This window comes from Penicillium longicatenatum (genome assembly GCF_028827895.1).
Source record: "Penicillium longicatenatum strain IBT 33135 chromosome Unknown contig_6_segment0_segment0, whole genome shotgun sequence".
In the NCBI taxonomy this organism is placed as follows: Eukaryota; Fungi; Ascomycota; class Eurotiomycetes; order Eurotiales; family Aspergillaceae; genus Penicillium; species Penicillium longicatenatum.
This window is the reverse complement of record NW_026643123.1, coordinates 4,901,672-4,928,240: the sequence shown is the minus strand read 5'-3', so window position 1 is coordinate 4,928,240 and position 26,569 is coordinate 4,901,672. Positions and strand designations below refer to the sequence as shown.

At 49.7% G+C, this 26,569-nt stretch overlaps 9 protein-coding genes across 9 annotated transcripts; 3 read left to right on the top strand and 6 right to left on the bottom strand.

Annotated features, from left to right (window-relative positions):
* Window positions 1-274: 274 nt before the first annotated feature.
* Window positions 275-2,855, bottom strand: N7484_010039 (PSP1 family protein; the record flags this gene model as incomplete). Its single annotated transcript, XM_057120426.1, has 2 exons — window positions 275-782; window positions 835-2,855. The coding sequence occupies 2 exons, from the start codon at window positions 2,853-2,855 to the stop codon at window positions 275-277; spliced, it is 2,529 nt and encodes an 842-aa protein (XP_056969981.1).
* Window positions 2,856-5,521: 2,666 nt separating this feature from the next.
* On the bottom strand, window positions 5,522-6,596 carry N7484_010038 (NifU family protein; the record flags this gene model as incomplete). The annotated part of the gene is made up of 3 exons (XM_057120425.1): window positions 5,522-5,665; window positions 5,729-6,262; window positions 6,318-6,596. 3 exons carry the CDS (start codon window positions 6,594-6,596, stop codon window positions 5,522-5,524), a joined length of 957 nt encoding a protein of 318 aa, XP_056969980.1.
* A 402-nt stretch (window positions 6,597-6,998) lies between these two features.
* Window positions 6,999-7,295, bottom strand: N7484_010037 (uncharacterized protein; the record flags this gene model as incomplete). The annotated part of the gene is made up of 1 exon (XM_057120424.1): window positions 6,999-7,295. The coding sequence occupies one exon, from the start codon at window positions 7,293-7,295 to the stop codon at window positions 6,999-7,001; it is 297 nt and encodes a 98-aa protein (XP_056969979.1).
* Window positions 7,296-9,339: 2,044 nt separating this feature from the next.
* N7484_010036 (uncharacterized protein) lies at window positions 9,340-9,903 on the top strand (the record flags this gene model as incomplete). The annotated part of the gene is made up of 1 exon (XM_057120423.1): window positions 9,340-9,903. One exon carries the CDS (start codon window positions 9,340-9,342, stop codon window positions 9,901-9,903), a length of 564 nt encoding a protein of 187 aa, XP_056969978.1.
* Window positions 9,904-11,392: 1,489 nt separating this feature from the next.
* N7484_010035 (putative Ras guanyl-nucleotide exchange factor RasGEF) lies at window positions 11,393-15,861 on the top strand (the record flags this gene model as incomplete). Its single annotated transcript, XM_057120422.1, has 7 exons — window positions 11,393-11,647; window positions 11,746-12,067; window positions 12,220-12,405; window positions 12,711-14,248; window positions 14,301-14,729; window positions 14,779-14,854; window positions 15,446-15,861. 7 exons carry the CDS (start codon window positions 11,393-11,395, stop codon window positions 15,859-15,861), a joined length of 3,222 nt encoding a protein of 1,073 aa, XP_056969977.1.
* Window positions 15,862-16,525: 664 nt separating this feature from the next.
* Window positions 16,526-17,743, bottom strand: N7484_010034 (putative PP-loop ATPase superfamily protein; the record flags this gene model as incomplete). The annotated part of the gene is made up of 1 exon (XM_057120421.1): window positions 16,526-17,743. The coding sequence occupies one exon, from the start codon at window positions 17,741-17,743 to the stop codon at window positions 16,526-16,528; it is 1,218 nt and encodes a 405-aa protein (XP_056969976.1).
* Window positions 17,744-18,094: 351 nt separating this feature from the next.
* On the bottom strand, window positions 18,095-19,508 carry N7484_010033 (uncharacterized protein; the record flags this gene model as incomplete). Its single annotated transcript, XM_057120420.1, has 2 exons — window positions 18,095-19,316; window positions 19,372-19,508. 2 exons carry the CDS (start codon window positions 19,506-19,508, stop codon window positions 18,095-18,097), a joined length of 1,359 nt encoding a protein of 452 aa, XP_056969975.1.
* Window positions 19,509-20,714: 1,206 nt separating this feature from the next.
* On the bottom strand, window positions 20,715-22,782 carry N7484_010032 (catalase; the record flags this gene model as incomplete). The annotated part of the gene is made up of 11 exons (XM_057120419.1): window positions 20,715-20,791; window positions 20,866-21,300; window positions 21,350-21,434; window positions 21,492-21,779; window positions 21,836-21,959; window positions 22,011-22,018; window positions 22,069-22,161; window positions 22,223-22,433; window positions 22,488-22,511; window positions 22,577-22,706; window positions 22,755-22,782. The coding sequence occupies 11 exons, from the start codon at window positions 22,780-22,782 to the stop codon at window positions 20,715-20,717; spliced, it is 1,503 nt and encodes a 500-aa protein (XP_056969974.1).
* A 1,212-nt stretch (window positions 22,783-23,994) lies between these two features.
* On the top strand, window positions 23,995-25,740 carry N7484_010031 (GMC family oxidoreductase; the record flags this gene model as incomplete). Its single annotated transcript, XM_057120418.1, has 1 exon — window positions 23,995-25,740. The coding sequence occupies one exon, from the start codon at window positions 23,995-23,997 to the stop codon at window positions 25,738-25,740; it is 1,746 nt and encodes a 581-aa protein (XP_056969973.1).
* Window positions 25,741-26,569: the final 829 nt, after the last annotated feature.

Below are 26,569 nucleotides of genomic sequence, written 5' to 3'. Positions count from 1 at the left end.
GAGGCTGTTCATAACAACCTTGGGGTATGAATTCTAGCTTGAACAAGGTAGTACAGGGTCAAAGAATGAAAAATAAATCTCCGAACCGTGGACTAGAAACATTCTTTCGCGTAAACTCGCATGAAAAACAAGAACGACAAAGAACAAAAACAAATCATGGAGCAGGTCTAACGGGTGAATCTCTTTCGTTGCAGAAAACGTTGCAGAAAACCAGAAACCAGAAAACCGGGGAGGGAAAGTCGAAGGCATTCGAATTGTACAGAGGTGTGGGAATTTAGGAGTTGAGCGAAAGGCCTTGGAACCGGCCAACCCATTCACCCTGTGCTGGGTGAATGCGGGTGCTGGGTCCACTACCAGGAGGGTAGTCGGAGAAACCAGTCTCCAACGCTCCGTAGCTAGTGGGAGAGTATGGGGCGAAAGGGTCCGGCTGTCCTGCATCGACCTGCCGGGATGACGGGGCAAATGGTTGGTAAGTGTCCGTGAAGGCAGTACGGAGCATGCCCACGGGGTTTGCCATTTCGCGCCCAGCATCTGCATCTCGTCCTCCGTAAGGCCGTTCCTGCTGGTGACGCCGATCTCCATGAGGCGCATCTTGGCTGTATAGTGGGTTGGCCATTCCACTTGGTCCAGGCAGGCCAGCAGGCGGTGGCGTCACGAATGAAGCAGGGTTGATGGCGGACATCCAAATTCTGGTCTTGTAAATTTTAAACAGATCCGTGACCAGTGAGTTGAAGTTGATATAGGAATCCGCGAAGTAGTAGAATGTAAGTTTCTTCCAGTCCCTGTATCATGGTCAGTCTCGGCGCTCATAGCTAACCGGGAAGATAAACTTACATCTGGAACTCGGCATCCAAGATTTCCATGTTGAGTCGATGTTCAGCAACCTTTTGCAGGCAGACACGTTTGGCTTTGGCCTCATTTCCTTCCTTGTCACGTAACGTCAAAATCTCATGATTTTGAGCAAGGCGCTTGATGAGCTTAGGCTTGATCTCGGTAGATGTCTCTTGAACGCCATGCGCATGCGGGCCCATTCCTTCGGCAGCGCCTCGAGCGTTTGAGCCAGCGCTGGCTACACTAGAGCCACCTTCAAGGATACCCTGGCGGGAGAACATCATGAGCCACTTGTAGTGCTCCTCAGCGTACTGCTGCTTAAGCTCCCGTGCTCTTTGAAGAGACACATTCGCATGCTGCACGGTACCCAGATCTGTTCCTCGGTCTGCCTCCACAATCACAAGATCGCCAGCCTTGACTTGGAGGCCAGTATCCTCTTGGATGTAGAAAACGTCCGCACGATGGCATTTGAATGTGACAATGTAGAGAAGCTGGTTCTGGTGGGCATGAGACAACGCTGGGGGTTGGCGACCATAGGCACCGGACATCGCGTATTGGTTGAGAGCTGCAGGAATACCAGAGGATCCATCGCCGCGCAAGGTCTGCTCACGGGCGTAGTATTGTTGCTGCAAGGCACCGGGGAAGTCGTTGACGTTTCCATATCCATCACTGGCGTTGCCATATCCATCATTCCGATCTCCAAGAGCACGAGGTGTAGCAGTATTGTGGGAGTCAATCGAGCCAACAGAGTCATGGCGCAGGGAGATGTCAGCAAAGGAGTGGCGACGGCTCTGAGGAGCTTCAGGAATACCCCCGAAACCAAGCGATGTCTGCCAATGAGCCTTGCGCACATTTTCCAGCGCCCGGTTCTCCAAAGGAGGAGTGGCAAATGAGGAAAACTGTTGTTCCAAATTGGCCGAGTGCTCAGAAAATCGTCGCCTGCCGTTGCTGCGCATTTGTCCATAACCGGAAATGTCCCGTAATTCCCCAAGGTCCTCGCCCGCGAGATCTTCCTCGGGAACACCGCCTCGAATACGATGAAGTGGGTGAGCACCACCTGTCGAGGCAGATGAGGGTGCACGATCCCGGTATCGGCTGTCTAGTTGGCCTGCAGCTGCTGCTTGACGGAGAAGTGCGTTTTCACGCGCCAGCTGTTCGATTTGCCTGGCCTGGCTTGCTGAGTAGCTATCTCCCTCGGCACTGTTCACAATCTCATCACCATCGTCGTCTTCGCGAACACGACCAAGCATGGCAGAGTCATGTCCCAATTCACCCAGAACACTGGGCCGCTGTCCACGTTGCTGGCTAACTGAGGTCTGTCCGGGAGCTCGAGCACGGCTGCTCGGATATTGACTGCCAGCTCCAGCTCCAGCTCCAACCTTGGCCATCATTCCGAGATGCTCGGGATCCATTTGTCCAACGGAGTACGACTGGGAACGGTATGTCTTAAGGGTGGGATGCAGCGGAATGGAAAATGGAATGGCCGATTCGCCGGAGATGGTGCGGGTGATTGGGCTGAGCATTTCATCACCCATAGAAGGTGCGGGGTTGGTCATGGTCGGGGAAGGGACCATCTCTGCGAGACGTGACGGTGGTTCCTTACGGGAATCCGTGTTCCATATACCCGTTCCCCAGGGGAATGAACTGCCTGTGGATTGATTCCAGTTGAATGAACCACCGATGCCCGGACTGGGATTTGTAGCCCAAGGCGCTTGATCAGTCGCGGGGCTTGTGGGGTTAGAGGGTGCAGAGGAGAGGGGGCCACCAGGAAGAGAGTGTTTCCTTTGCACTGAGAGTGGAACCTCGTTGAGCCATGATGTTCGACGTCGAGGCTTTATTGGGGACGAAATCATATTCTGTGTGACGCCTGCATGGTCTCCATCATCATCCGACGAAGCGAGGGCCTCGGAATCCGGGGTAGATCGCCGCACTCCCGGGTGGCTCTTCTCAAGCCTAGCAGTCGCCGGTGCCGGTGGCGTGCTGGATTGAATGGTCAAATTTTGTTTGTGGGATGGCGCGGCCATGACGTCTGAATTGATATTGTACTGGTGTCAGCCCATATAGTTCATCACGGTGTATGCAATGCCAAAGTATCGAACACAAAACCCCTCAATAGGCTTTTGTTGCAGACAAGCGAGGCCCCAAGACAAAGAAATTGCTGACCTGTGGTATCTGTGTGTAGGGAGAAACTAAGCTGTACTGTAAAGAAGTACTCTTGAATTTTGATGGACACGCGACAAAGCACCAGTCTTTGTTTCCACGCGCTCGACGAGATTGGAATTCGAAGGGAAGGAGGTAATCTCGATCTTTCAGAGACGATGGATGGCTGACTGAATGCGCTATGTGCAACACTGCGAAGAACATGTCAGCTATCCAGGGGTAACAAAGAATAAATTATAATCGCAACGGTGAGCCGTGCAGAAACAGGCCACGATGCGCGGGGCACGTGTTGAGTGTGGCATGACTGAGGCTCATTATGACAAAAGCGGGAGGACCTCGACAGCAATACATGCGCAGTGTAAAGTGAAGGGCCTCAATGGCACCGGGAATTCGTCTCGATAATGCGCCCCAAGGTGAAAGTGGGAGTGGGGATGGAATGATGGTGACGACCGGTAGGGGATGCGGCACGACAAGTGACAAAAAGGAAAGCGCTCTTGTGAGCAACGTACCTAGCAGAAAGATAATCTAGGATGCGTCTACTTTGGACCCGTGTGAATCCCGCGAGACGCCTGATGGAAGTCGGAAGCCGAAAACAAGTGTCAATGAGGTAAAAGCAGCAAGTGGGCGTGATCGTAATCGTATCTGTTGCACGAAGTCTCGAGGATAAATATCAGATCGCGCGCGCAGAATTCCGGAAGAAAGACCCGCGACTCACCAAGTCTAAGGGATCTTCAAGAATTCTATTTGGAAGAACAGAAGCGCCGTGAAGAAGATCGTGGGTCTCGTCAGAATCACTCCGCGTTCAGTGTCTCCACACGAGCACCGCGACCGGGGAATGGAATTCAACGAGTGCCGTCAGGGAGCGGGAGGTCAGGTAAGGGATGCGCGGGTGTCAAAATTGGGGCGGGGAGGGGGGGTTCAGTTTGTGATGGTAATGATCGTAATGATCGCCACCCCGGGTTTGAAGGGTGGAAATGCGCTCGGGAGGTTTTTAAGGGAGCTGGGGTAGCGTGACCACCTCGGGATGACGTTGTGGATCAACCAAATCCCCTCAAGAGTGATGCATGGTTGAGGGGAATTTGAGTGGATAGATGATCTCTTCGCAAATGTAAGAGAAATTGAAGAAAAGGGGGGAAAGGTTTACAGAAGGTCGTATGCTATACAGTATAAGAGGGGGAACCGGAATTGGCAACGTCGCCCCGTTCAGGGGACACGGACCATCACGGATGATTCTACGCAGTGATACATTATACATCTTTTCACTGGTTCTACTCTCCCCCAGCCACTCTTCTAACCGATCTAGGTGGTGCGGGTCTGGAAATTAGGAGGTTGAAGCCGACCATCGTTTGGCACTTCTAACTGGTTTATGAAGCGAGCGACTCCATTAAAGCCGCCCTGCAGGCCCTGTCAGCCCACATTGCTACCCGTGCATTCAATCAGAAAAGAGAGCAGCTAGCCTCGCACGGCCCCAGAGGTTGCACATTTGCGGGGGTCCAGATGGTTGATTTGCTTTCCCCCGGATCATTGTCCAGTCCAAGTTTACGAGGAAAGATGTGGGGAACGGAATGGAGTCCCTGGACCAAGAGGGGCTGATCCTTCTTTTTTTTTTTTTTGCGGGGAGAGCTCACCTGCATTAACTCCCCCGCTATCATTCGGTACCTCCCGATCTCCTTACTTGTTGGATTCTTTAGGTTTCCGTCTCGGTACGATGGACATGTCCTTGTAGATATGGCTTTAACGGTCGCACGTCGTACGAGAAATCATGCGTGATACAGGTGCAAGGAGTCTCAAAGTTAAGCAGGGAATGTAAATTCAAAGGAACACGGCCTAGGGCCTGGGCACGAATCACCGGGCGCTCCGGGCCTCCGGGTTGTCCTGCACGGCTCATTTGACATGGTTGACGTATGGTGGGGTGCTGCATACACAACTCCACAAACAAGAATTTCTGGTCATGAACCAGATATCTCGGTCGACCAAGATACATTCGCAGGGTCTCGAACAAAGACAATCCGAGGTAGTTTATGAATCAATGATTTCAGATCCAGATATACAAAGAGGGGGTCATTAATCTTAACCATGGGAGATCATCCGTCATACCCCGCAATCACTAACTCCTGGCACATGTAAGATGTATAGAACTCTCTCTCCATGCCTAGCCTTTTCTAACCCTCCAGGACATTTGAACTAGTGGATGATTGGCGTGGTCACCACCATCTCTCGCGGACTTAGGTTCTGATCTTCAGAGCCGCTATAAAAAGTATACCGGGAGATAGTCTTCCGGGTGGATTCCCTCCAATTACTTTTGCAAATGACGGTGGGTCTAGTATCAAAGATCCCTGGACCTAATGCTTTTCCCAATTTGTAAGAAATGGACCAGGTCTAGGCAATGGCCATGGTGATATCAGCTTGCAGCTACCCCGCTATTATGAAACCAAAGTCGCGCTCACTTGCACCTCGAATTTTGATTATCTATAGGAACCTCAACAGAGTGGTATGGTGAATATAGTACAGTTCAAGCCACAGACCCAATTTACGGGGCAGAGTCCAAAGGAGCAGAGGCCGTAGCTCCCGCACCCTTCTGCTGTCGCAGCTTCTCCTCAAACTTGGCAAACTCATGCATGGAGATAATCTCCTCCTGATCCTGAACTTGCTCCACACCCTTGACCTCCTCGATCTGTAACACGTAAAACATTAGTAACCTGCCAAAAGTATACAATTCCAACCCAGGGAAACTCACGTAATGCATCAGCATAGACTCAATGCCATTCTTCAACGTGACCGTGCTCGAATCACAAGTGCGGCACGCTCCACGCAGCTTCAACATGACAATGCCGTTCTCGAACCCACGCAACTCAATGTCGCCTCCATCTTCCTGGATGGCAGGACGGATCCGCGTCTCCAGAAGCTCCTTAATCATGCTGACAACCTCATCATCGTCTTCATTGTAGGCGAGCGAATCCTCCTCGACCTCTTGACCCGCTTCACCGGTGCCCTCAACGACTGACACAATGGTCTCCCCCGAGGTAACGGTCTGTGTGATCAGGCTGAAAACCTCAGGCTTGATGTGCGCCCAGTTCGCGTCACCAGCCTTAGTGACGGTAATAAAGTCTGATCCGTAGAAAACAGAGGTGACGCCGTCAACGTCCAGGAGCTTTGCAGCCAGGGGAGATGGGTATGGAGGGGCGAGAGTGGAGCGGGGGGTTAGGTATTCAAGGAAGGTGGTGGGGAAGTCCTCAGGAAGGACGGCGTGGTTGGGAATGAATTTCAAGGCCTGTCTTGGGTTAGAAATCTGCTTATTGAATGGTGTATACGTGAATGGAACATACATCAGGGTTGGGAGTGTTTTCGGTCTGAATGAAGATTGTGCGCTTGCTCGTCGGCGAAGGTCCATTCACACCGGTCGCGGCCACGGGCTGCTGGTTTGGTCTTAGTGTTGGCCGGCGGCGAGTCTCTGAGGCTGTGATGGTGGGCAGGCGAGCAGCGCTCGATACGTTCCTGCAGGGACTGAAGACGGCGGGTCTGATGGACTTGGAGAAAGAGTTTGAGACCCGGGCGCTGGAAAGCGCGCGTCGAATCATGGTTGTGGATGTTGAGCTGACTGACATTTTGGAAGATTTACCAGGCCAAAATAACAATATGGGCAATGGAGATACTGTTTAAAAAGTTGAGAAACTCCGCGGCCGGGACTCTGACGCAATGAATGTGTCATGTGATCTGCGGATTACAAATTGGGTATGTCCTGGCCAATGAGAGAGAAGGCGTTGCAACCAGAATTTGCCGAAACTCGGAAGTCGGGACAAACTACTACTGCAGCAGGGCTCATGTTTGAAAGTGATCAAAATAGGTATTTAACAAGCATTCGCTAATCAACTTCTTTCTGAGCTACACTTATACTTTGTACCCTGTGGACACACTGTGCTTTATCTATTTTTGTCTGTGGACTCATGTCTTTGAAGTCTTGTTGACTTTAGAAAAAGGGTTGAGTTTATTAGCCATATCAAAAACGATTATAAATCTCCAGACTGACCACTATCGCTCGTAGAATAAGGAACCGATTCCCTCCTCTTCAAATTCCCAGCTTCCGACTCATCACCTTGGGACTGAGGTGAAGTGGTAGGACTCTTTTTTGTGGCAGCTTCATATTTAGGCCAGATGATATCTTTCATAAACGGGGCAATTCCAAAGCCTAATCGGGGAAGGACCATGAACACTGCTTGACACCATCGGTGCTTATCGGTGGCTTCCTGGCTATGGTAGAACTGGGTGGCTTGACTAAATGGAGCAAGTATAACCTGAGCACCCATGCCCTTTGTTCTAGGCTGCACAAGAAACTTCACTGAGCGGCAGATTAAGCTTGCGTAATGATCAGCAACCTCAAGGAGATTATCTGGAAGCCCAGCTCTTCTTGAAAAGGATGGGACATCTGTTGGTGAAGATGATGTTGGGACTGTCCACAAAGTAAAGGAGACATTGCTGCGAGGTCGACCCAGAAAGACGAATAACTGGTCAATCAATGGATAGATCAAAATAAACGTTGTCCACCAGAGTAAGTGTGTCTGCGCACAGCTGATGGAGGGATATTCGATAACATCAGGAAATAGATCGCTTGGTATGGAATCGTCCAGTTCACTCCAGAAGGACCTTTGATCAGGAGAAGAAAAAGGTATGCCCAATTTCGCTTGCATCTCACCGAATCCGGTGTCAAGCCTATCTTTCAGTGTTAGACAACTGTGGCATAAGCGCTCACCGATACGTATATCATCCTGCAAGTCTGGATGTCCTCCTTGTATCAAGTTGTCAACTTGTTCCATGAGGGCGGAACATTCAATGAGAAAGTCTTGAATCTCATCTATCGGTTCCCGCCATGGATTATCCAGAGATGTATGTCGCCAGAAGGGACTGTACGAATAGACCGACTTGCGTCTCCCAACAGCATTACAGATCTATCAACCACGTCAGTCATTCTGTTCAGTGACCCCATTTGAGAATTGATCATACGGTGGCGAATTTCAATTGACGCCAAAAAAGATGATCTGTCACCGACGACGGGCTGGAACTGGTATATTGGGACAGAATCGCATTGCTTCCCTGAACATGAGCCAGCCATGCTCTGAAACCCAGTGGCGAAGCATTGATTAACTATACTCTATTCAGCATATTTTCCCAGAACGTATCTGGCTGCCAGGAATACGCATACCTCGTACAATTGAAAAATGACTGTAGCAAATAAGAAATCCTGACTGCAATGACGCCCGGTCTGAATCTTTTGATGCACGATTTGCAAAGATTCTCCATAGAGCCGTGTGCTGTAAGATAACAACTGGTGATCTTGGTTCCGCTTGGCCAGAAAGGCAGAGCTCAGCGCTGTTACAGCCTTATCAAGGACCGGACTTCTCCCAATGAAGATTGGAAAGGTATCCTGCAGGTGCATACTTGACTCCGACTTGGCATCCCATACTAGCGCCGATGGTGCATACAGATCAATAAACTTCGCCACGACTTGCGTCCTAACTTGTACGTTGACATTGAAGCGGGGAATATCAGGATCCACTTTGACCGGGCATGATGCCACTGCTGCTTTTTTGACAACTGTTTCCTGGGGTCGCTCTCGAGGCCGCTGAGCCAGAACCTTCCTGTCAGTTGAGTTGTGAATGAAAACATGTTTCCTCTCATACCCGGTACAGACGTGGCCATTCTTCAGGCACCGTATGCACTCCGGCTTACTCTCATCGCACTAAACAGGGGTCAGGATTGGATGCTCTGTAAATTGGGCACTACCCCCTGCCTGGGGGATTTTTGACAATACCTTGACCTTCCGTCGGCGGCATGTATTGCAGCCTTTAGATCCATACGGAACGCCACCCATTTTTGATGTGGATTGATGGATCCATCAACCTCGAGCCGGGCCGACGCGGGAGATCAGCCCTGGAGAGATGTCACACATCAGCTCCGAGTCTCAAGATCTGGCGATCAGAACCGAAAATTGTCGTTGCCGAAAATAATATAGGTTAAAGCTCTGGAAACCTCGCTGGGATTCATGCGATGTCGCTATCACGTGTAAGCTCCACAAATAGGATGGAGCGGGTCTTGTGGCCTGAGGCAGCAATCGGAGCTCCGTTATCTCATTTTTCTTATCCTTATTTTTTTTAAGATGTTTGCTTCAGGCAGGAACTTCTCTTGAACCTTGAACCTCGGCGCATCGACGTGCCAAGTATGGTGGGCACCGTATTTAATACCGGATCCTGGTTTACCCAATAAAATGCCTGGTTCCTGCGAGGTGTGTTCTTCGGAACCCTCGAAATACCGTTGTCCAGCATGCGGGCTCATGAGGTACAACTCCGCTATTCAATGTACCCCTGGGTTTCATTTGCTAATTCGCTCCGAAACAGCTGCTCGCTTGCATGTACCCAGTCTCATAAGATATATTGCGCTCCTAAGCCGCAGCCATCGATCGAGGAACCGACCGGGACATCAGCCACCAACCCTTCACCCCCGGTCAACGGTGAAACTGCCCCAAATACGGGGGATATACAAGCCCAACCTAAAGCGTCCACTGCAGCTGGCAATGCTAGTGCTGCATCATCCGAGCTCCAAGATCTCCTCCAGCGCTACCCTCAGCTACGTACGCAGCTGCACGATATATACCAAGCGGCACAGGAAGACGAATGGGTCGAGTGGTACACCCCACCGACCAGAGGACGTCCCTATGGCCGGGGAGGAAAAGGACCTACACGTCGTAGCCGGGGACCATGGACTGCAGAGAAAGGGTTCAACCGTGCTCTCGGCAAGGTACGGAAGTTAAGACAGGATTGCGAGGAAGGGACAGAGACAGGTGTCACAGCCGAGGCGTTTATGCAATTCCTCGCCTTGGTCAATAATAGCCCGAGTACTCAGATGCCAAACTCGGCCTAACTGCAGTCGAATCATCTCGGCAGACTGTAATTATGAGCCTCGGAAGCATCTCCTCCGTAGCGGGATCTATATAGCATCATTGCGGGACAATGAAATGTGGGACCCACCACGAATTCAATCTTCAGTTATTTCTCTTTGTGTGTATGGTAGAGACTCTGTCAAAGCCGTTAGCTTTAGTACTTGCCATATTGCGCGCCACTATTGATTTACAAAGACCCAACGGGGATGATCGAGCCAAGACCAGTCGCGCAACCGAAGTGCCGGGTCCCGGTGGGTTGAACAAGCGCCATTATAGCGCATCCTTAGCGGGCCCAACCAAACCATGCCCCCTCCAGAGCGGAGCCCGGATGCGGCTAGGCCTTAACAGACCAGTACACTTGGGGATGAAGACCACAAATTCAGCAAGAATAAAATAGGATTGGGGGCGGATATCCGGCAGTTTCAGGCATCTTGCACGGGGCATACCCAAAAGTCGACCTGTTGAACCCCGTGTGTCTCGTCAGCCTCGGAAACAGTTTTCGAATAAGAGGGCTGAGCTAGAGCTGCCGATCTCGTTGTTATGCACAGTGAGAAGCCTGGAGGTGTAGGCTTGGTGCAGTTTGTGGATTAGCTGTCACATTGAACGAATCCCACTACGTATCACCACTTCTGCAGCATCATTGGACTTGCGGTTTCTCCGCTCCCCAGTAGAGACCACAATTTCTGGCACCATTGGACGTGATGCTAGTATTTTATTGTCTTGGTTTCGTAAGCGAGTATCCTGGCATCCTGTCAATTTAATATTTTCATGTTGGGTGGCGGCGCCACGAGGGACAGTTCTGCGTCGATCTTGGTAGCCCATACTCCATATCGCAGCTATGGAATAATGGATATGGGGTTTCAGCTCAGCTCAGAATGTGACTCGACGAATGGAAAGGCTCGGATGGCTCGAGTTCAGATGGGAACTGAACTGTGGGCTTGCGATCTGGAGAACGGGCCACTACGGCACTTCCCTGACTCCAATGGGAAAGGAGAATTCGGTTCCCGAGAAAAAAATAATTGTAAATCCTCCACTGTGATCTGTCCATACATTTTTGGATTTCTTGTTTATAAAGAACATTCACCTTTTCTTTGGATTACCCTTTCTTTTTTCCTCTTAAGGTTGGGCTTGTCCGTTCCACGGTTCCATTTCGTTGCTGTTTGGATAACTCCGGTGAGTTATGAAGGAAGCTTCCCCCCCCCCGCTCATATACCCCCCAGATCGTTCAATTAGGTCTAACTAGCTATTGAGTGTAGTTGAAATCCTCTACGACGTGTAGTAGCATTCGCCTTCCATTGCCTTGTTACGCCAAATGGGTACCTCGCCCCGTGACCGAATCTGATCTGTTCTACGGCAATAATGGATACGCTGCAGTGCGGGCTCCTCGAACAAACACAATAAAGATCACCTGCGCTGTCGCAATTGGTTACTTCGTCGCCCACGCATTATATCCGCCATTAACCGGACGCCATGGCTTCCCAACCGCCCCGTCATGAGCGGGCTTCCAGCGACAGAGCACAAGCAATGCCAACGTCCGCGGCAGCTTTACAACGTCCGGGTATGGGTGGCCGTACAGCCTCGGCCCCATCAGGAGGACTTTACAAACTGGATTCGGTTCGAAGACAGGGGTCTGCAGCAAAACTTGGTCAGACATTGGAGGAAGACGAGGTGCCGAGCAATCACACGCCTAAGCGATCTCGCTCCCGGCAAGGGCAAGGTGATGAGGTGTGTCCCGAGACCCCGCGGATTTGATAGGCCATGCAGAATTATAACTGCAACCAAGAAGAATCATTAGATTACTAACGGTAGTCGATTCTCTGTAGGAACCCAAGGCCAGTCTCCCCGAAGTGACTATTGCTGTTGTGGGATTGTTCAATGCTGGCAAGACGAGCTTTATAAAATGCGCCTTGGATATGAAAAGCACGCCCTCCTCCATCTTGACCAAGAAGAAGATGTCATTGGATGGGTCCATCTACACTGTGCGCTTGTTGGAAATCGATTTGAAGAAGGTTCAATTCGATCAGGAAAAGAACATTCTCTGGCCACATCTGGGAAAGGACTCTTCTCCTCCGACCATTGACGGAGTGTTGGTGCTGCATGATGCAACTCAACCGGACAAATTCGCCGAAACAATTGAACTCGTAGGTAGGTTGATGGTCTTTGCACACGAAATCCCCCGATATAACCCTCCATCGCCGGGCAGGTTACCCCATACATCGCCCCGTAATCCTGGGGTAAAGCATGGACCGCCCACTCCGATTTGCTGGGGTTTGAGTTGACCATTTTGGTGTATTTAGACTCGCTTGATGCATCCCCATTGCCATTCCTGTTGGTTGCCTGCAAGTGTGATCTGCGCCCGGAGGACAGTGACCTGGGTGCTATCCATGAGCGACACGAGACCTACCGGACCTCGCCCGAGTCGCCCCGATCCCAGCAAATGTGCATTGCTCTTGTTCTGCGGGCCGTAATTTCCTTCCGAGCAGGTGAGTCTTTTTTATTTTTATTTTTGATTCGTTCGGTCTTCTCTCTTTGTCCTCTCGGCAACAATGGATCAAACGGAATTGTTAGTGAGCCATGACCCCCCATGGGTGAATGCTCCAAAGTGGGTCACGGTACTAGCATTTCGCTACCCTTTTTTCACTCTCCTGTCCAGAGTCCACCGATCGACAGAGGAGCCCCAAACGAGGGAATCCTGAGCAGAAGAGACTTTGGAGAGATTTGTGGCGTTGTCCGCTCTTTGGTACACTTGAGCTAATTCAGTTCTGCCATTTTTTCCCACTTTGCCCAGACCTCGCTTCGTCTGACCACCCTAATAATAATCCTGCGCCTTCCGTCCCTCCCCCGCCGCGAACAACGACCAAGTCCTTCCAACCCACCCCACCCCTCGATTGGCACCATACTCGAGCCAATTCCGAAACCCCAACCGCCGTGTTAACGGGAGCCGCTGGCGGCTCGATACCGTCGGTTTCGAACCCAAGTGTCGATGGGAATGGTGATTGTCTGCCCACCGACCTAGCCCCGCGCTCCAATCTGGCGCAACAGAATGCTCCAAGTTTTGCACGAAATGCCCGAAGTAATTCCCAGCCGGTGCGACCGCAATCTCCTCCAGAGGCGCGGATGAATACCCGCCGACCATCAGCACAGGGAGATATTCCAAACCAAGAATCACAACCCAGCTTCTCACAACGTATACAAACTGCCTGGCGGCATAGTGGAGACCCGGACGCCTTTAATAGCTTTTTGAATATGGAGGACGAGATGGATGAAGCCCCATTGAGTCCGACTAGTGTCGTGCGGCCTAAGCCGAGTAGCGAGAGCAATTGCAGCGCCGAGGCGGGATTGTCGTTTGATGACTTAGTCGACCGTCTCGTCGCCTTGCCCATGTCAAAACAGGACGGCAAGTTCGTCACCATTTTTCTCTGCCTCTATCGCAAATTCGCTGCTCCCGCAACCCTTCTCAATGCCTTGATTGGCCGATTCGACAAAAACGAAACCAGCAATGCAGATCAACTGGCCCGCATGGCCGATCAGCTGCGATTACTGAACGTCATGGCCCAATGGGCTTCAGATTACCCCGGTGACTTTGCTTACCCTAAGACTCGCAAACGGGTCAATGAATTTGTCACTACACTCGAAAAGAGTCATTTTTACATGTTCGCTGCGAAGGAAATTGGATCATTCCTTGACACGAATGCCGATGACGACGACATCGGCTGGGCATTCCGAGACGGAGACATTGATGACTCCAGCCTCACGGAGACTTTTTTTGATAACTCTGGTCGGAGCTCGCCAGCACCATTTCTGACTGGCACATACGATGAAGATGAAGGAGAAGAGGAAGAAGACCCGATTTATAGCATGAGCGCCTTGGATCTCAGTGATGGACCGCATGACTCAACCTCTCGCCTCTCAGGAACCCTTTCCATCTCATCTAATACCGACAAACCATCCAGTACCCTCAACCAATCATTCACTGTTCTGACCTTGGAGGCCGCGCAAAAGGAAGCGCTCCGTCTGGAACTGCACCCTCGACATCCGCTCACAAAAGTTCAATGGCGGCAATTCATGGAGACACCAGATGAAGAATTTGCCCGTCAGCTTACGCGTATCGATTGGGTCATGTACAACTCATTCCGTCCACGTGATCTTGTGCGCCATGTGAGTATCTCTGGCGTTGACAAGGACAAGATCAAGAGCTTGGCCAACGTCAACCGGATGATCAAACAATTCAATCATCTGGCGTTCTTCGTGGCAAGTATGATCATACTTCGTGACAAACCCAAGCACCGGGCAAGGTGTCTTGAAAAATTCATGAATATCGCAGTGGTGAGTATCCAAATTTACTACCCGCTAATCTCAGACACTAACTTGTATACAGAAACTCCGTCGTCAAAACAACTATAACGCTCTCGGTGCTGTGATTGCCGCCATCAATGGCACACCTGTCCATCGATTGACACAGACCCGGGAATTGATCCCGGTCCAGACGCAAAAAGAATTCATGCGGCTCGTTATCCTTATGAGCACCCAGCGCAGCCACTTCGCCTACCGGTTAGCGTGGGAGAACTCATTCTCCGAGAGGATTCCTTTCTTGCCATTACACCGCCGCGATCTGGTCTCTGCAGAAGAAGGAAATAAGACCTTTGTCGGTGAAAACAAGTCCCGGATCAACTGGAAGAAGTTTGAGGTCATGGGTGAGGCCGTCCTTGGTATTCAGCGAAGCCAAAAGACACCCCATCCTCAAGCTCAGAAATTCGAAGATATCGAACGACTGATTCTCGACTGCAAGCTCTCCGGTGATGAAGAGGTAAGATACGCCTGCTTTCCTCATCTTAATCTCAAACTAACAGAATTAGGATCTGTATGCTCGCAGCTTGCAAATCGAGCCATCCACTAGCGGCGAGCCCGTACGAAAAAAGTTTGGCTGGCTACGTGCCTAAATGCCGATTACAAACCAAAGAAGCATGCCAATATTCCCGTGGCCTGCTACAACACCCTTGCTCGCGTACCTTGCTTTAACCTCTGTCCACCATATCCTCCTCACGTTGATACGCTTCTATGATTGATATATACTGCGTTCTGCAATTTCCTGTCCTGTTCTATCTCTGTTTTTTGCTTGCATGCTTTGCTGGATTGTTCCATGGCATGAATGATGAAGCTCGGGGCGGTGATTCAATGGCGAAGCTCCGCCAAACACTTTGTACATAGGAGCACGTTGATGTGGTATGTAGTCATGATCAACAGCCGCGGTGCGGATGACAATATCTACCTGTGGTAGATTTTATTAAAAGGATTTATCAGTCATCAAACATTGCACATGTAGTACCAAAGCAGAAAAAACTTCATTCTGCCAATAATTCGTGCCGGGTGTGCTATTGCCTCAATACTTCCAGCCAAGTCACGTGCAACCTCCATCCATCGCGATCCGCCAAAAACCGCAGATAAGATCTCGCCAACATCCCAACTTCCAAAACACCACCCAACCCACAAAAATGACATCAAACACCTCCCAAATGCGGACAGCCTACCGCTCTCTTCTCCGCGAAATCCCCGCGAGAAGCCGCACCCTCAACTCCCCCTCCCCCCTCCACCAACGCCTCCGCCAGCTCTTCCGCTCCCAAGAACAAACACCCTCCACAACCGGAAGTCCCAACCCAGCAACAACACCCAGTTCCGCCACCTCCACAGAAAGCTCCTCCTCAAGTCCGCCCGTTCCATTCTCACTTCCCACTTCCGCAGAAGAGGCTACTTTGCGCTTCCAGGAAGCTGAGCAGCTGGCTAAGTATGCTCGCGCGCAGCGGACATATGTTGAGTTGCTTGAGAGATATAATCCCGGTATGGGTATGGATGAGGAGGAGAGGGTCAGACTTACGGCTAGAAGAGTTGGACTCGATGTTCCTTCGTTGTATGAGGCTGAGGGGAAGGGGAAGGGTGAGTAATTTGATCTGAAGGCTGGCTATTTAGCCTTGACCTGTCTGTGTCGTCCAAAGATTTGATATTCGAAATCCGCTGTGCTATGCTACACCTTCGCACTGGGCTTGATTGGATATTGGGGACCTGCTTCTCGGATTGACTACATTGAAACTGGATCGGGATCAGATCGGGTGGTGACGACAGTGGAATCGTCACCTGGAAGAATCTTGGATTGGCATTGAGTGGATGATTGCGATATACTGAAGTGTGATGTGCCTTGATTGGCAGGATTTGTATACTACTTCTTGATCACCTGTACAAAATATAGAGAACTTGTAACATGGATATTTCTTTCTATCTGGAATTGTCTAACTATTGTATGTATCGTAGACATTCAGAATTTCTCCTTTGGTTCGGGAGAGTATAGCTTTCGGAGCTAATTTTATAGCTCATGAGATGCCTTTGAATGAAGCTTTTCTGACTCGAAAGCGACTGGCGTGGGCTTGCTGAGTAGTACTTCAGCTCAGAAGTCAGAGCTTGTGTCGTGCAAGTCTGATTTTCTCAGAATCTCTTGGAAGAGCAGCCTGATTGGAGTTCTGGGAATATGCCTTTGCCTGTATCAGAAGCAGGCTTCACCAGATAAGACGGCGGATGACAGATGTTGTATATTGTATGTCTTCGTAATACCAATCAGCTGTTGGTCAGCTGAGTGCGCTCCATCTGTCTCGCCAACGTTGAGCTGCCCTCCTCATCCTCCAAACCAACTTCGATCGCAGTCTTGGGACGATTACGATTCAATCCATCCAAAAGCGTACACGCCTTACAGATGCGCTGACTTGAGATATAACCACACTGTTCACAATACTGCAAAGTCTGAGGCTTGATCTTCTTCGCCTCGACGCCCTTCCTCGGGATCCGAATCTCCGTCTCGCGGGACTCGGCAGTCTCATTCGCAGCAAGTTGGTGCTCCATGGCAGCCATCTCTCCACCGCTAGACCGGCCATTCTGACTTCCACAACCACCAGCCGCCTCATCCTCAGCAGGCGCAGAAGACTTGCACTTCCCGGCTCCCCGGACCTGCGAGGGCACGAGAGCAGCCATATCCTCACCACTCTTGACAATATCCAGAATCGAGCTCGGTCGGATCTTCTCCAAGTCTTTAATCAGGGTGCGCGCACTTCCGCGGAATGCCTCAGGCGAATAAATGCACTCGGTACTAAAATAGTCCAGCTGACGATGGTGCGCGTAGAGAACAATCTCTTTCTCATAAGCGTACTTCAGCGGCTTACTGCGCTTGATATCTGAAGCTCCAGACTCAGTGACGATGCTTGTTCCACGCGATAATCGGGGTAGATCACCGCGCAGCAGATTCATCATGACCGTTTCGGCAACGTCATCCGCATTATGTCCCGTTACAACGTGGTTGATACCCAATCGCGCCGCACCGCGATCAAGAGCCTGTCGGCGGAACACGCCACAGTACGTGCAGTTTCCCTTCTTGCCCACTTGTTCCACCACCTGATCCATAGTCCACCCGTATAGCTCGCCGTATCCGACGATCTCCAAAGGCATCTCGTATTGTACTGCATTGCGCTTCACAGTCTCGAGACTATCATCGCGATATCCGCGAATACCCTCATCGATAGAGAGTAGACTGAGATCGAGTCCGTAGTCATGTCGCTCGTTAAGAGTCTTCAGTACCGCAGCTAGAACGGTACTGTCTTTGCCGCCGCTGGCTCCGATTGCGATTCGCTCGCCGCGGAAGAATAGGTTTGCGCTTGTGATTGTTTCGTGGACTTCGAGTTCGAAGATCTGGATGAAGCATTCGCGGCAGAGCTTGTGGCGGTTTTTCGGTCGGATGATTACGGCGCGCGCCGTCTTGCAGTTAAAGCATGTTGATGGAGGCATGGTGGGCCGTTGGTGAGTGAGGGTTCGAGGTTTGGTTCAAGGTGATAAGGAAGTATTGAGGGGCAAAAAAAAAAAGAATTTATTTTTCCCCGCGTGTGGACCCGCTCCGCGGCCAACTGGAGTATCCCGATTACGGCCATAGATCGATTATGTTAGAAATAGTATTCAATTTCTGCATATACTTGAAAACGAATCCAAACATTGATTATGAAAGATAGTTATGAACATTTTAAAAGTCAAGTCCTGCTAAGGAAAAGACTCCGAGGTAACATTGAACAGATGGACATTAGAAGCATTTTACCAAGTCTTCGACGATATATCATTACTTTTCAAGATCTCTCCTCCGTTGCTTCATTTTACAGCCTTCTCATTCGGTTGGTTCATCTGCAGCGGAGATTGACCCTTCCGACAAAGTAATCGCACCGAACAAATGGGCCATCCCGTCTTTTTAGCCAAAGACCTCGCCGCATTATGAATATGATGCCGTTGATGTACTATAGTATGATGATACGGCTTCGACCGATCTGCATAAAGGAGAAGTTTGTCGCTTTCTTCCGCACTAATCTTCTCCGCCAGTGCATCGGTCTTATCATCGGAAAACGCAAACGAAGTCCCGATGATTTTGAAATCCCGCGCCATATGATGCAGATTCGTAGAGTGCCAATCTTCAGACGTCCAAACAGGTTTCACATTCCAAGGAAGTCGACGCTCATTTTTGAACGCACTCCACCAGTCCTCAATCCGAAGTCTGCCCTTCTCCCCACTGACGGCATGGACACATCCGCTCGAGCCCAGGGCTACGTGCACAAGTAGTCGATCTGCGACGACGTCCACGGGGACTTCATCGATGGTAACCTCTTGGTCTGGGTTCGGGCAGCGTGAGGATAGCATTATCTTCCGACCCGGGTGTAGTGCGTATGCAGCAGCACAGGCAGTAGACGGGGTCGTTTTTGAGGTTGTGAAACCCGGGAAAGGTAATTTATCAGCTGGGCCAACGACCGAAGGGCGAATGATAAGAATCTTATCCATTGCGTTTTTCTGGGCGGCTTTCTCAAGAGCTAGCCGCTCGGCAAGGTGTTTGGCATAGGCAAAGGGCCAGGGAAAGTCATGTGCGTCGTACTCGTCTGATGAACCCGTCTTCTGTACTTGTTTCCATATTTCCGGGGCTGTCGCATAAGGTAGATCCTCGCTTTCGTCTCCCAGGGGGTACACCCTCTCCTCGACCTGAACGTCGGAAGATTTGCTGGTTTTCCACAGGTGGGCATTGGCATATGCTGTCGAAAGAAACACGAATCGTTCCAGGTTGGCGAATTTCAATGCATATTGAGTCAAACACAGGGTTGGCGCGATGATTTTGTATGATAGCTCGCGGAGCGAGTTTGTGACCTCCATAGTGGCACCAGCGTGGATAATGATGTGTACCGTTCTTTTCAGCATTTGCAGGTCCTCATCGGATAGATCCATTGTTGCCGTGTCTCCCAGTTCACCATCCATGACGGTCATACATTTGCTATCGTAAAGGACCTTGGCAAAGTGAGCAGGCATCAAGCTGGACCATTTTGCCTTTGCATTTCTAATGTTCTATGTCAGTGTTGCACTTGCCATCCCTGCTGGCTTTTGTCACTCACGAGTAACCACCGCGGCTCAACACATAGACCCTTTTTGGCGCGGATTGGGTCAAGAGACGATAAAGGAGCGCAGTGCCTATGACTCCCGTCCCACCAGTGACAAACAGGATTTTGCCGTTATAATACTCCCATATCATTTTGCAAGTCTGAAATTAGTCCAGATCTCTTTGTTCGAAAGATTGAGCTTTCTCGGAGCTTGGAAGCGGACACTGTACGTCGACGCTGGGGACCCATGTTTGAAGAAGCTTCCAGTGGGTCGCACTGAAGAATAAATAGCTGCGCAAGCGCCCCGAAATGCAATGCAAGCACAGATTGTAGCAACTATGAAAGTCGAGCCTCGACACCCGAAATGCACTGATGCAGCAGTGTGCAGGTCACGGTGAGGGGAACTTCATGTTGTGTAACCAAGGCAGCAGGGGCCACCCTGGACCCACGAACCATTCATATCCACCACCGCAATCAATGACAGCGGTAAGATGCGCCAAAGGGGCAATTGATTGTCTTTATGCAGCCACCTCGATTGCGGCACTTCCGCCTTTCATTGCTGGAACATCCTTCCCCGATGCTTGCCGTGGTGTCACGACTGGACCAAAACATCCAAAATCGGCTACGGATGTGCTACGGGGATGCGACATGAGCCAGATGCTTGCGAATCCACGTGGGGCGTTTGACCAGAACGTGTCGACTACTTGAATCGTGCACACCGCTTCATGCCTGAACAGCACATGGATTCGCTTATCTCGAAATTTCAGAAAAGAGCCAAAGCACGAAGCTTGGTCCGATCGCTAAGGCCTTGGCTGGTTCGAGATACCTCTCGGATCTATGGACAGAACAAAACTTTACGATGGGAGATCATAACTCCTTTCGTTTTTTTTGGCTCGTGGGAAAGGTCGTGCATCCCACATATGCTCGACGGTTGAATCATGTCGCTCATATCTCGCGGTACCCAAGCGCAATTGACCCGTCATGTTTCACTGAATCCATGAGATCATGACTGGTGATTGGAACTTATTTTGGGGGATTTTGTCCGCCGTAAACGAATCATGAACAGATATCATGATGAGAAGGGATGCAATTTGTAACAAGGTATCACACGGAATCAGTGAGCGGCTGCTCAGTGGCGAATTGTATCGCCTTCGTCGAACGGAATCATTTTTTTTTCTTGTTTATTATTTCTACCTATATCGCCATTTCCGATTCAACCTATGAAAGCCAAATTTGGAATTAGTAGCTCACAAACTTCCGATTTTTATACCCGAGGGTGATAATTCCGTCTTGAATATTATCTGCATAATCTGCAAGACTATCTTTTACCTATCAAGTGTAAATTAAGTGCTGTTGTATCAGGGGGATTGAACTGCCTCTTCCGTACGTTCCTGCACCATCAATCCCAGACTTTTGTTGATACGAGAGAAAAGTCCTGATTGCAGGTTAGTATATGCAATGAAGAATCCCTTCATTGTGTACCCCTGATACTTGACGAGGAACACACACCATAAACAGCTCTGCGTAATTCATGGCTCTTCACGCCCTTCAAATGAGCAACGATATTCCCAATACACCGATCGTGGTGACCGGGCTCCCGACCAATAACCTCCCACAATGCTGCGGGTTGGATAAAGTCCTCATCAGTGACATGGCTCGCGTAACTTACCACCTCGCCCACCCACTTCTCATGTTCAGTGTGTAGACTCAGTGCTGCAGGATCCGTCTTTTTCACGGCTGGGTAGAACTTGGTTGGCTGAAGGGACGAGCTGACGTAATTAGGATCAGCGCCGTAGTTTCCGTCGAATCTCATCGCACCATCCCTTTGGAAAGGGCAATAGACAGGGGCTTTGGCTGCATTGGTCGGGAGTTGCTGGTAATTGACGCCAATCCGATAACGCGCAGCATCGGGATATGCAAACAGTCGGGCTTGCAGAACTGTACCTAAGTTTGTTTCATACATATATAGACATAGATAAGCGTATCCACTTACCAGGATCAGCCGATGCAGCAAATCCTGGCACCATTGTAGACGGTGAAAATGCGGCTTGTTCAATGTCCGCGAAGTAATTATTTGGCTATTCTCATTAGAACCAAGCAGAATGACAGGTGCGAAAGAAAATGATGCCACTTACATTACGGTTCATCGTAAGGCGTCCGATTTGCAGCAGAGGGAAATCCTTATGTGGCCAAACCTTGGTCATATCGAAGATATTCCATCGATAATTCTTAGCCTCGTCGGGAGTCATCAGTTGAACATAGACATTCCACACGGGAAAGTCACCCCTCTCAATGGCTTCAAACATGTCCTGAATGAGATAATCCGGATTTTCGCCGGCTATTTTGGTGGCCTCTTCCTTGGTGAAATTCTCCACTCCTAGTTGCGTTTTGACATGGATTTTGGCATACTTGAATGACCCGTCCTAGATAAAATTAGACGGAGTAACAAGATTCCCTAGTAAAAAAGATTGGATTTTACCGGTTTGGTGAACTTATATGTATGCCCACTATATGCATTCATGTGCCGGATAGACTTTGGAGTACCGCGATCACTGAATAGATGTAGCAGTTCATGCATACCCTCTGGATTACCGACGTGGAAGCTAGATTGTATGAGAATGGAGTTTGAAAATTAGAACCCATAGAACACATACTCCCAAAACTGTTTGCTCATTAGATTGGCTACCATGTCCTGAGACTGAACTGACTCACCATGTTTGCATCTGGAAGATGAGTCCGAGGATGCCGTTTGTGAGATCGGTTGAGGGACGGGAACTTGATTGGATCACGAATAAAGAAAACTGGCTGTAGAAGAGAAATTCAAAAGTCAATTTAACATCACGACGCTAGAGACTGACACACATACTGTGTTGTTGAAAACCCAGTCCATATTGCCCTCATCAGTATAAAACTTCATCGCCCATCCGTGGACATCACGAGAAGTATCGGCAGAGCCCGCTTCAGGGCCAACCGTTGACACCCGCTGCAGCACTGGGGTCTTCTTCCCGACCTTGTTGAGGAAACTAGCGGACGTAAAGTCGGAACAATCGCGGGTAGCCTCAAATTCGCCATAGGCTCTACATAAATGTCAGCAATTGAAACCCAAGGAATAACCATCATAGCCGGATTACCCGGAAGCTTTGGAATGAACGACTCTAATCAATCGTTAGATCTCTTTCCCTCTGACTAAGGCTATCAATTGATTGATCAGGAAACATGCCTCTCCGGAATCCTCTCACGCGAAAAATGGGCCAGAGTCTCAATGAGCTGGGTATCTTCAAGCAACCCAAGTCCACCCCCTTGCCCGTTACGTAGCTGAACAGCTGTACTGCTGCTTGCGAATGGACAGCCTATATATAGTCAAGCTCAAGGAAGATCTGGATCGGAAGGATTCCTACCTTCCGCTAATGTGTAGTAGTCTGCCATGTTGAATGATATTTCTGGTAGTAAGAGTGTATTTTCGGAGGTAGGCTGGTATCACACTTGAGCTGAGTTTCCAAAGCTGAGTTATATAGAGTTTAAAGTGTATCACCACTTGTCTACCTCGTGGTTCTGGATTGGGTAAGGCTCCACCAGTATTACACTTACACTCTCCTTCACTCTCAAGTGATATTTGCACGACAGCGAGAGTTTGGCCGCAATTGACCCCCATTCCATCGTCGTTCGTATCGAAGGTCACCACTAGATGACACATTTGTGGAGTCCGATGCCCCAAAATTGGATATCAGATACGAATCTACGAGGCATTTTTCGGGTAGACGGCAACATCAAAACATTCTGTTCACTCCAATGAGGTGATGTCGTTTTGCCGCGCTTAAACGTCTAAACAAACAAAGCTCTCCGCTGTGGCGACGGGTGATGCTATTGGTGAATACCACTACCAGATCTGTCGATTCCTTTTTCTGTCTGGACCCACAAAGGTCTATAGCTCGGTCTGTATTACATAGCAAAGTTTTAAGACATCCCAGCTCCAAGGTCTTGACGCTGATTAAACTGACCAACAAAGAAAACTTTACCGGCAACCATTTGTTTTAGAGTAAAGATATGAGGGTTTCCAATGAGAACTCTGTCTTCTCTTATCATCTGAACTAAGCCTAAGGCAGGCTTTAGCTAGGCACATGGTTCGGGCAAAACGCCAGCACGGTTATACTTAGTGGTCCGGGACGACGCATCTCTCGTATTCTAAATTTGACCACTAGAGTTTTGCCTGCAACGATGAACAGATGATTCATGTGTTTTATTGGATGTTTGGGATTAGAGATAACACTCGTGTCACAGGCCGCGCAACATAGAGGAACAAACCCCGGTATAGACGTTCCATGGCGAAAACGATGACTTCAACTCGTATCGAACTCTATGAAGACTGCATAATCAATGACTCTTCCTTCTCAATATATGTGTTACCTTTTCAAAATTTGTCCCTCGAGTGCGTATCTGAATCAATGACGCCTAGGTGCCAAAGGGGTAATTCCAAGACGAATTATTGTTCAACATCGCATGATCCCGGTCTTCCCGAAATTCTATTGGGATTACACATATAAAGAGCCAAGGGGTGCTGAATGTCCATGCTGTTGTGATCCAAACAAGACATTCAGACATTCAGACATTCAAACTGATTCAACCTTTCAGTTTTTCATCATGGTTGTCCCGGACAATAGTGAATTTGATTTCATCATCGTTGGTGGTGGCACCGCCGGCAACCTTGTCGCTGGCCGCTTGGCGGAGTGTCCCAATGCCAGAATTCTAGTTGTCGAAGCCGGTGTTGCCAACGCCAAAGACATTGAAGAAATCAGAACGCCCTGCGAGGCTATGAACCTCCGCAACAGCAAGTACGACTGGGCTTACAAGACCACCATGGTCAAGCGAGACGATTATGAGCGTATCGAGAAGCCCAATACCCGCGGGAAGGCTCTTGGTGGTAGTTCATCTCTGAACTATTTTAGCTGGGTCCCTGGGTCCAAAGGCACATATGATATGTGGGAGGAGTTTGGAGGGAAAGAGTGGACTTGGGATCCTCTTCTCCCGTATCTGCGGAAGAGCGCCACTTATCACGACGATGAAAAAGCGTATTCAGAGGATCTGAAGAAGATTGGCACATCTGGACCAATTCCTATCGCTCACTCCGCCCTCATCCCTGAGATGCAGCCTTTCCGTGATCTTCTTACCCAGGCGTGGAAGTCCACCGGTCAGCCGGTCACGGAGAACGTCTTCGATGGTCAATTGAATGGTCTCGCGTACAGTGTGAATTCGATTTATCAGGGCCGACGGTCGGGAAGTTTCCTTTGTGTTGCTGACAAGCCCAATATCACCATCCTAGGCGAGGCTCATTCGAAAAACCTCATTATCGACGAAGGTCACACATGTAAGGGCGTGGTTGTGATCCTTCCTTCTGGACAGGAACTGAAACTATATGCCACTCGTGAAGTCATCGTCGCGGAGGGTGTCTTTGAGAGTCCCAAACTGTTGATGCTCAGCGGCATTGGACCTGCAGCAGAGTTGAAGAAGCACAATATTCCTGTGATCGTTGACTCGCGCCATGTCGGTCAACACCTCTTGGATCACCCGGGTGTTCCCTTCGTTCTTCGCGTCAAGGATGGCTACGGCATGGATGATTATGTCCTTCATAAGGGAACGCCGCATCACAAAAAAGCTCTCCAGGCTTATCACGACGGCAGCTATGGGGGCCCAATGGGATCTGGGTTCCTCGAGTTGATTGGATTCCCTCGCATCGACAAGTACTTAGAAAAATGCCCTGAGTACCGGGAAGCAAAGGCGGCAAATGGAAACAAGGATCCATTCTGCCCCTACGACCAGCCCCATTTCGAACTCGACTTCGTCTGTCTCTTTGGTAGTGCGTTCCAGTGGCACTACCCAACTCCAAATAAGGGAAACTACGTCACTGTGATGGTCGATCTAGTTCGCCCTGTGTCCGAGCCTGGAGAGGTGACCCTCCACAGTGCCGACCCGCTTCAGCAAGCGAATATCAACTTGAATTACTTCAACAATGATCTTGATATCATCGCTGTCCGCGAGGGTATTAGATTTAGCTACGATGTCCTTAAAAATGGAGATGGATTCAAGGATATCATCGTGGATGAGTATCCCTGGGAGATGCCACTTCACGACGACGATCTGATGAAGAGGACTGTCTTGGATCGTTGCCAGACTTCGTTCCACCCATGTGGAACTACACGATTATCCAAGAATATCCAGCAGGGTGTGGTGGACCCCAATCTTAAGGTTCATGGAATTAAGAACCTGCGGGTTATTGATGCTTCCGTGATTCCTGTGATCCCCGACTGTCGAATCCAGAATTCCGTTTACATGGTAGCCGAGAAAGGCGCCGATGCTATCAAGCGCGATCATGCAGACTTATATGAATAGGTTGAGAATATCTTAGTAGCAAGGCATGTTGCATGTTGTCATAAGTACTTAAACAGAAATTGCAATGGTATTCCGAGATTAATCTGCATCAATGAACATGGTCATCTGACCTTATCTCTTCCCCGCAAAAGTCGGATCCGAGTCTAACCGTGAATGTCAAGTCCACCCGAGCCTTATCAGGCCTCCGCATTATCATCTCAATCTAAACTGCTGACACGTTTTGTCATATGCATCTAACTCATGCTTATATGAATCCTTCAAAGCCGTGGAGATTTATGGTGATATTCGTAACACCATGCCGACTAGCTGCCCAACCAAAAGAGCTTGCGACCAGTGTCACACGCTGAAGGAGAAGTGTCGACGTACCAGTAGCACTGCACCTTGTCAAAGATGTTCTCGACTGGGCCAAGCCTGTCAAACAATACGAACTACTGCAAAGGCGGGGCGAAAGCCGCGAGGCACTCGGAAGTTATCCTACACACTACCACAGTTCACCACAAGTAACTTTGATCTCTCGACACAATATCCCTCACCATACAATGCCGGGCTAGGCAGCAACCCAGTCCTTTTCTCTGACCTGGATCATTGGGAAAGACATTTCTTAAATCTCATGAAAAAGGAAGATACCAACACACCTTCACCACTTGATAAATTCCTAGTCGGTCCAAGTTTTCACGAATCACATCATATTTCCTTTATCCAAAATCTTATCCAACCTACACCTGAGCTGAGAAACGCTTCAGTAGCATGCGCGGCGGTTCTATTTGGAGACCAATCCACGGAAAGATCCAAAAAAGCCTCCGACATCGGCCATAAACGTGCGGCTTTA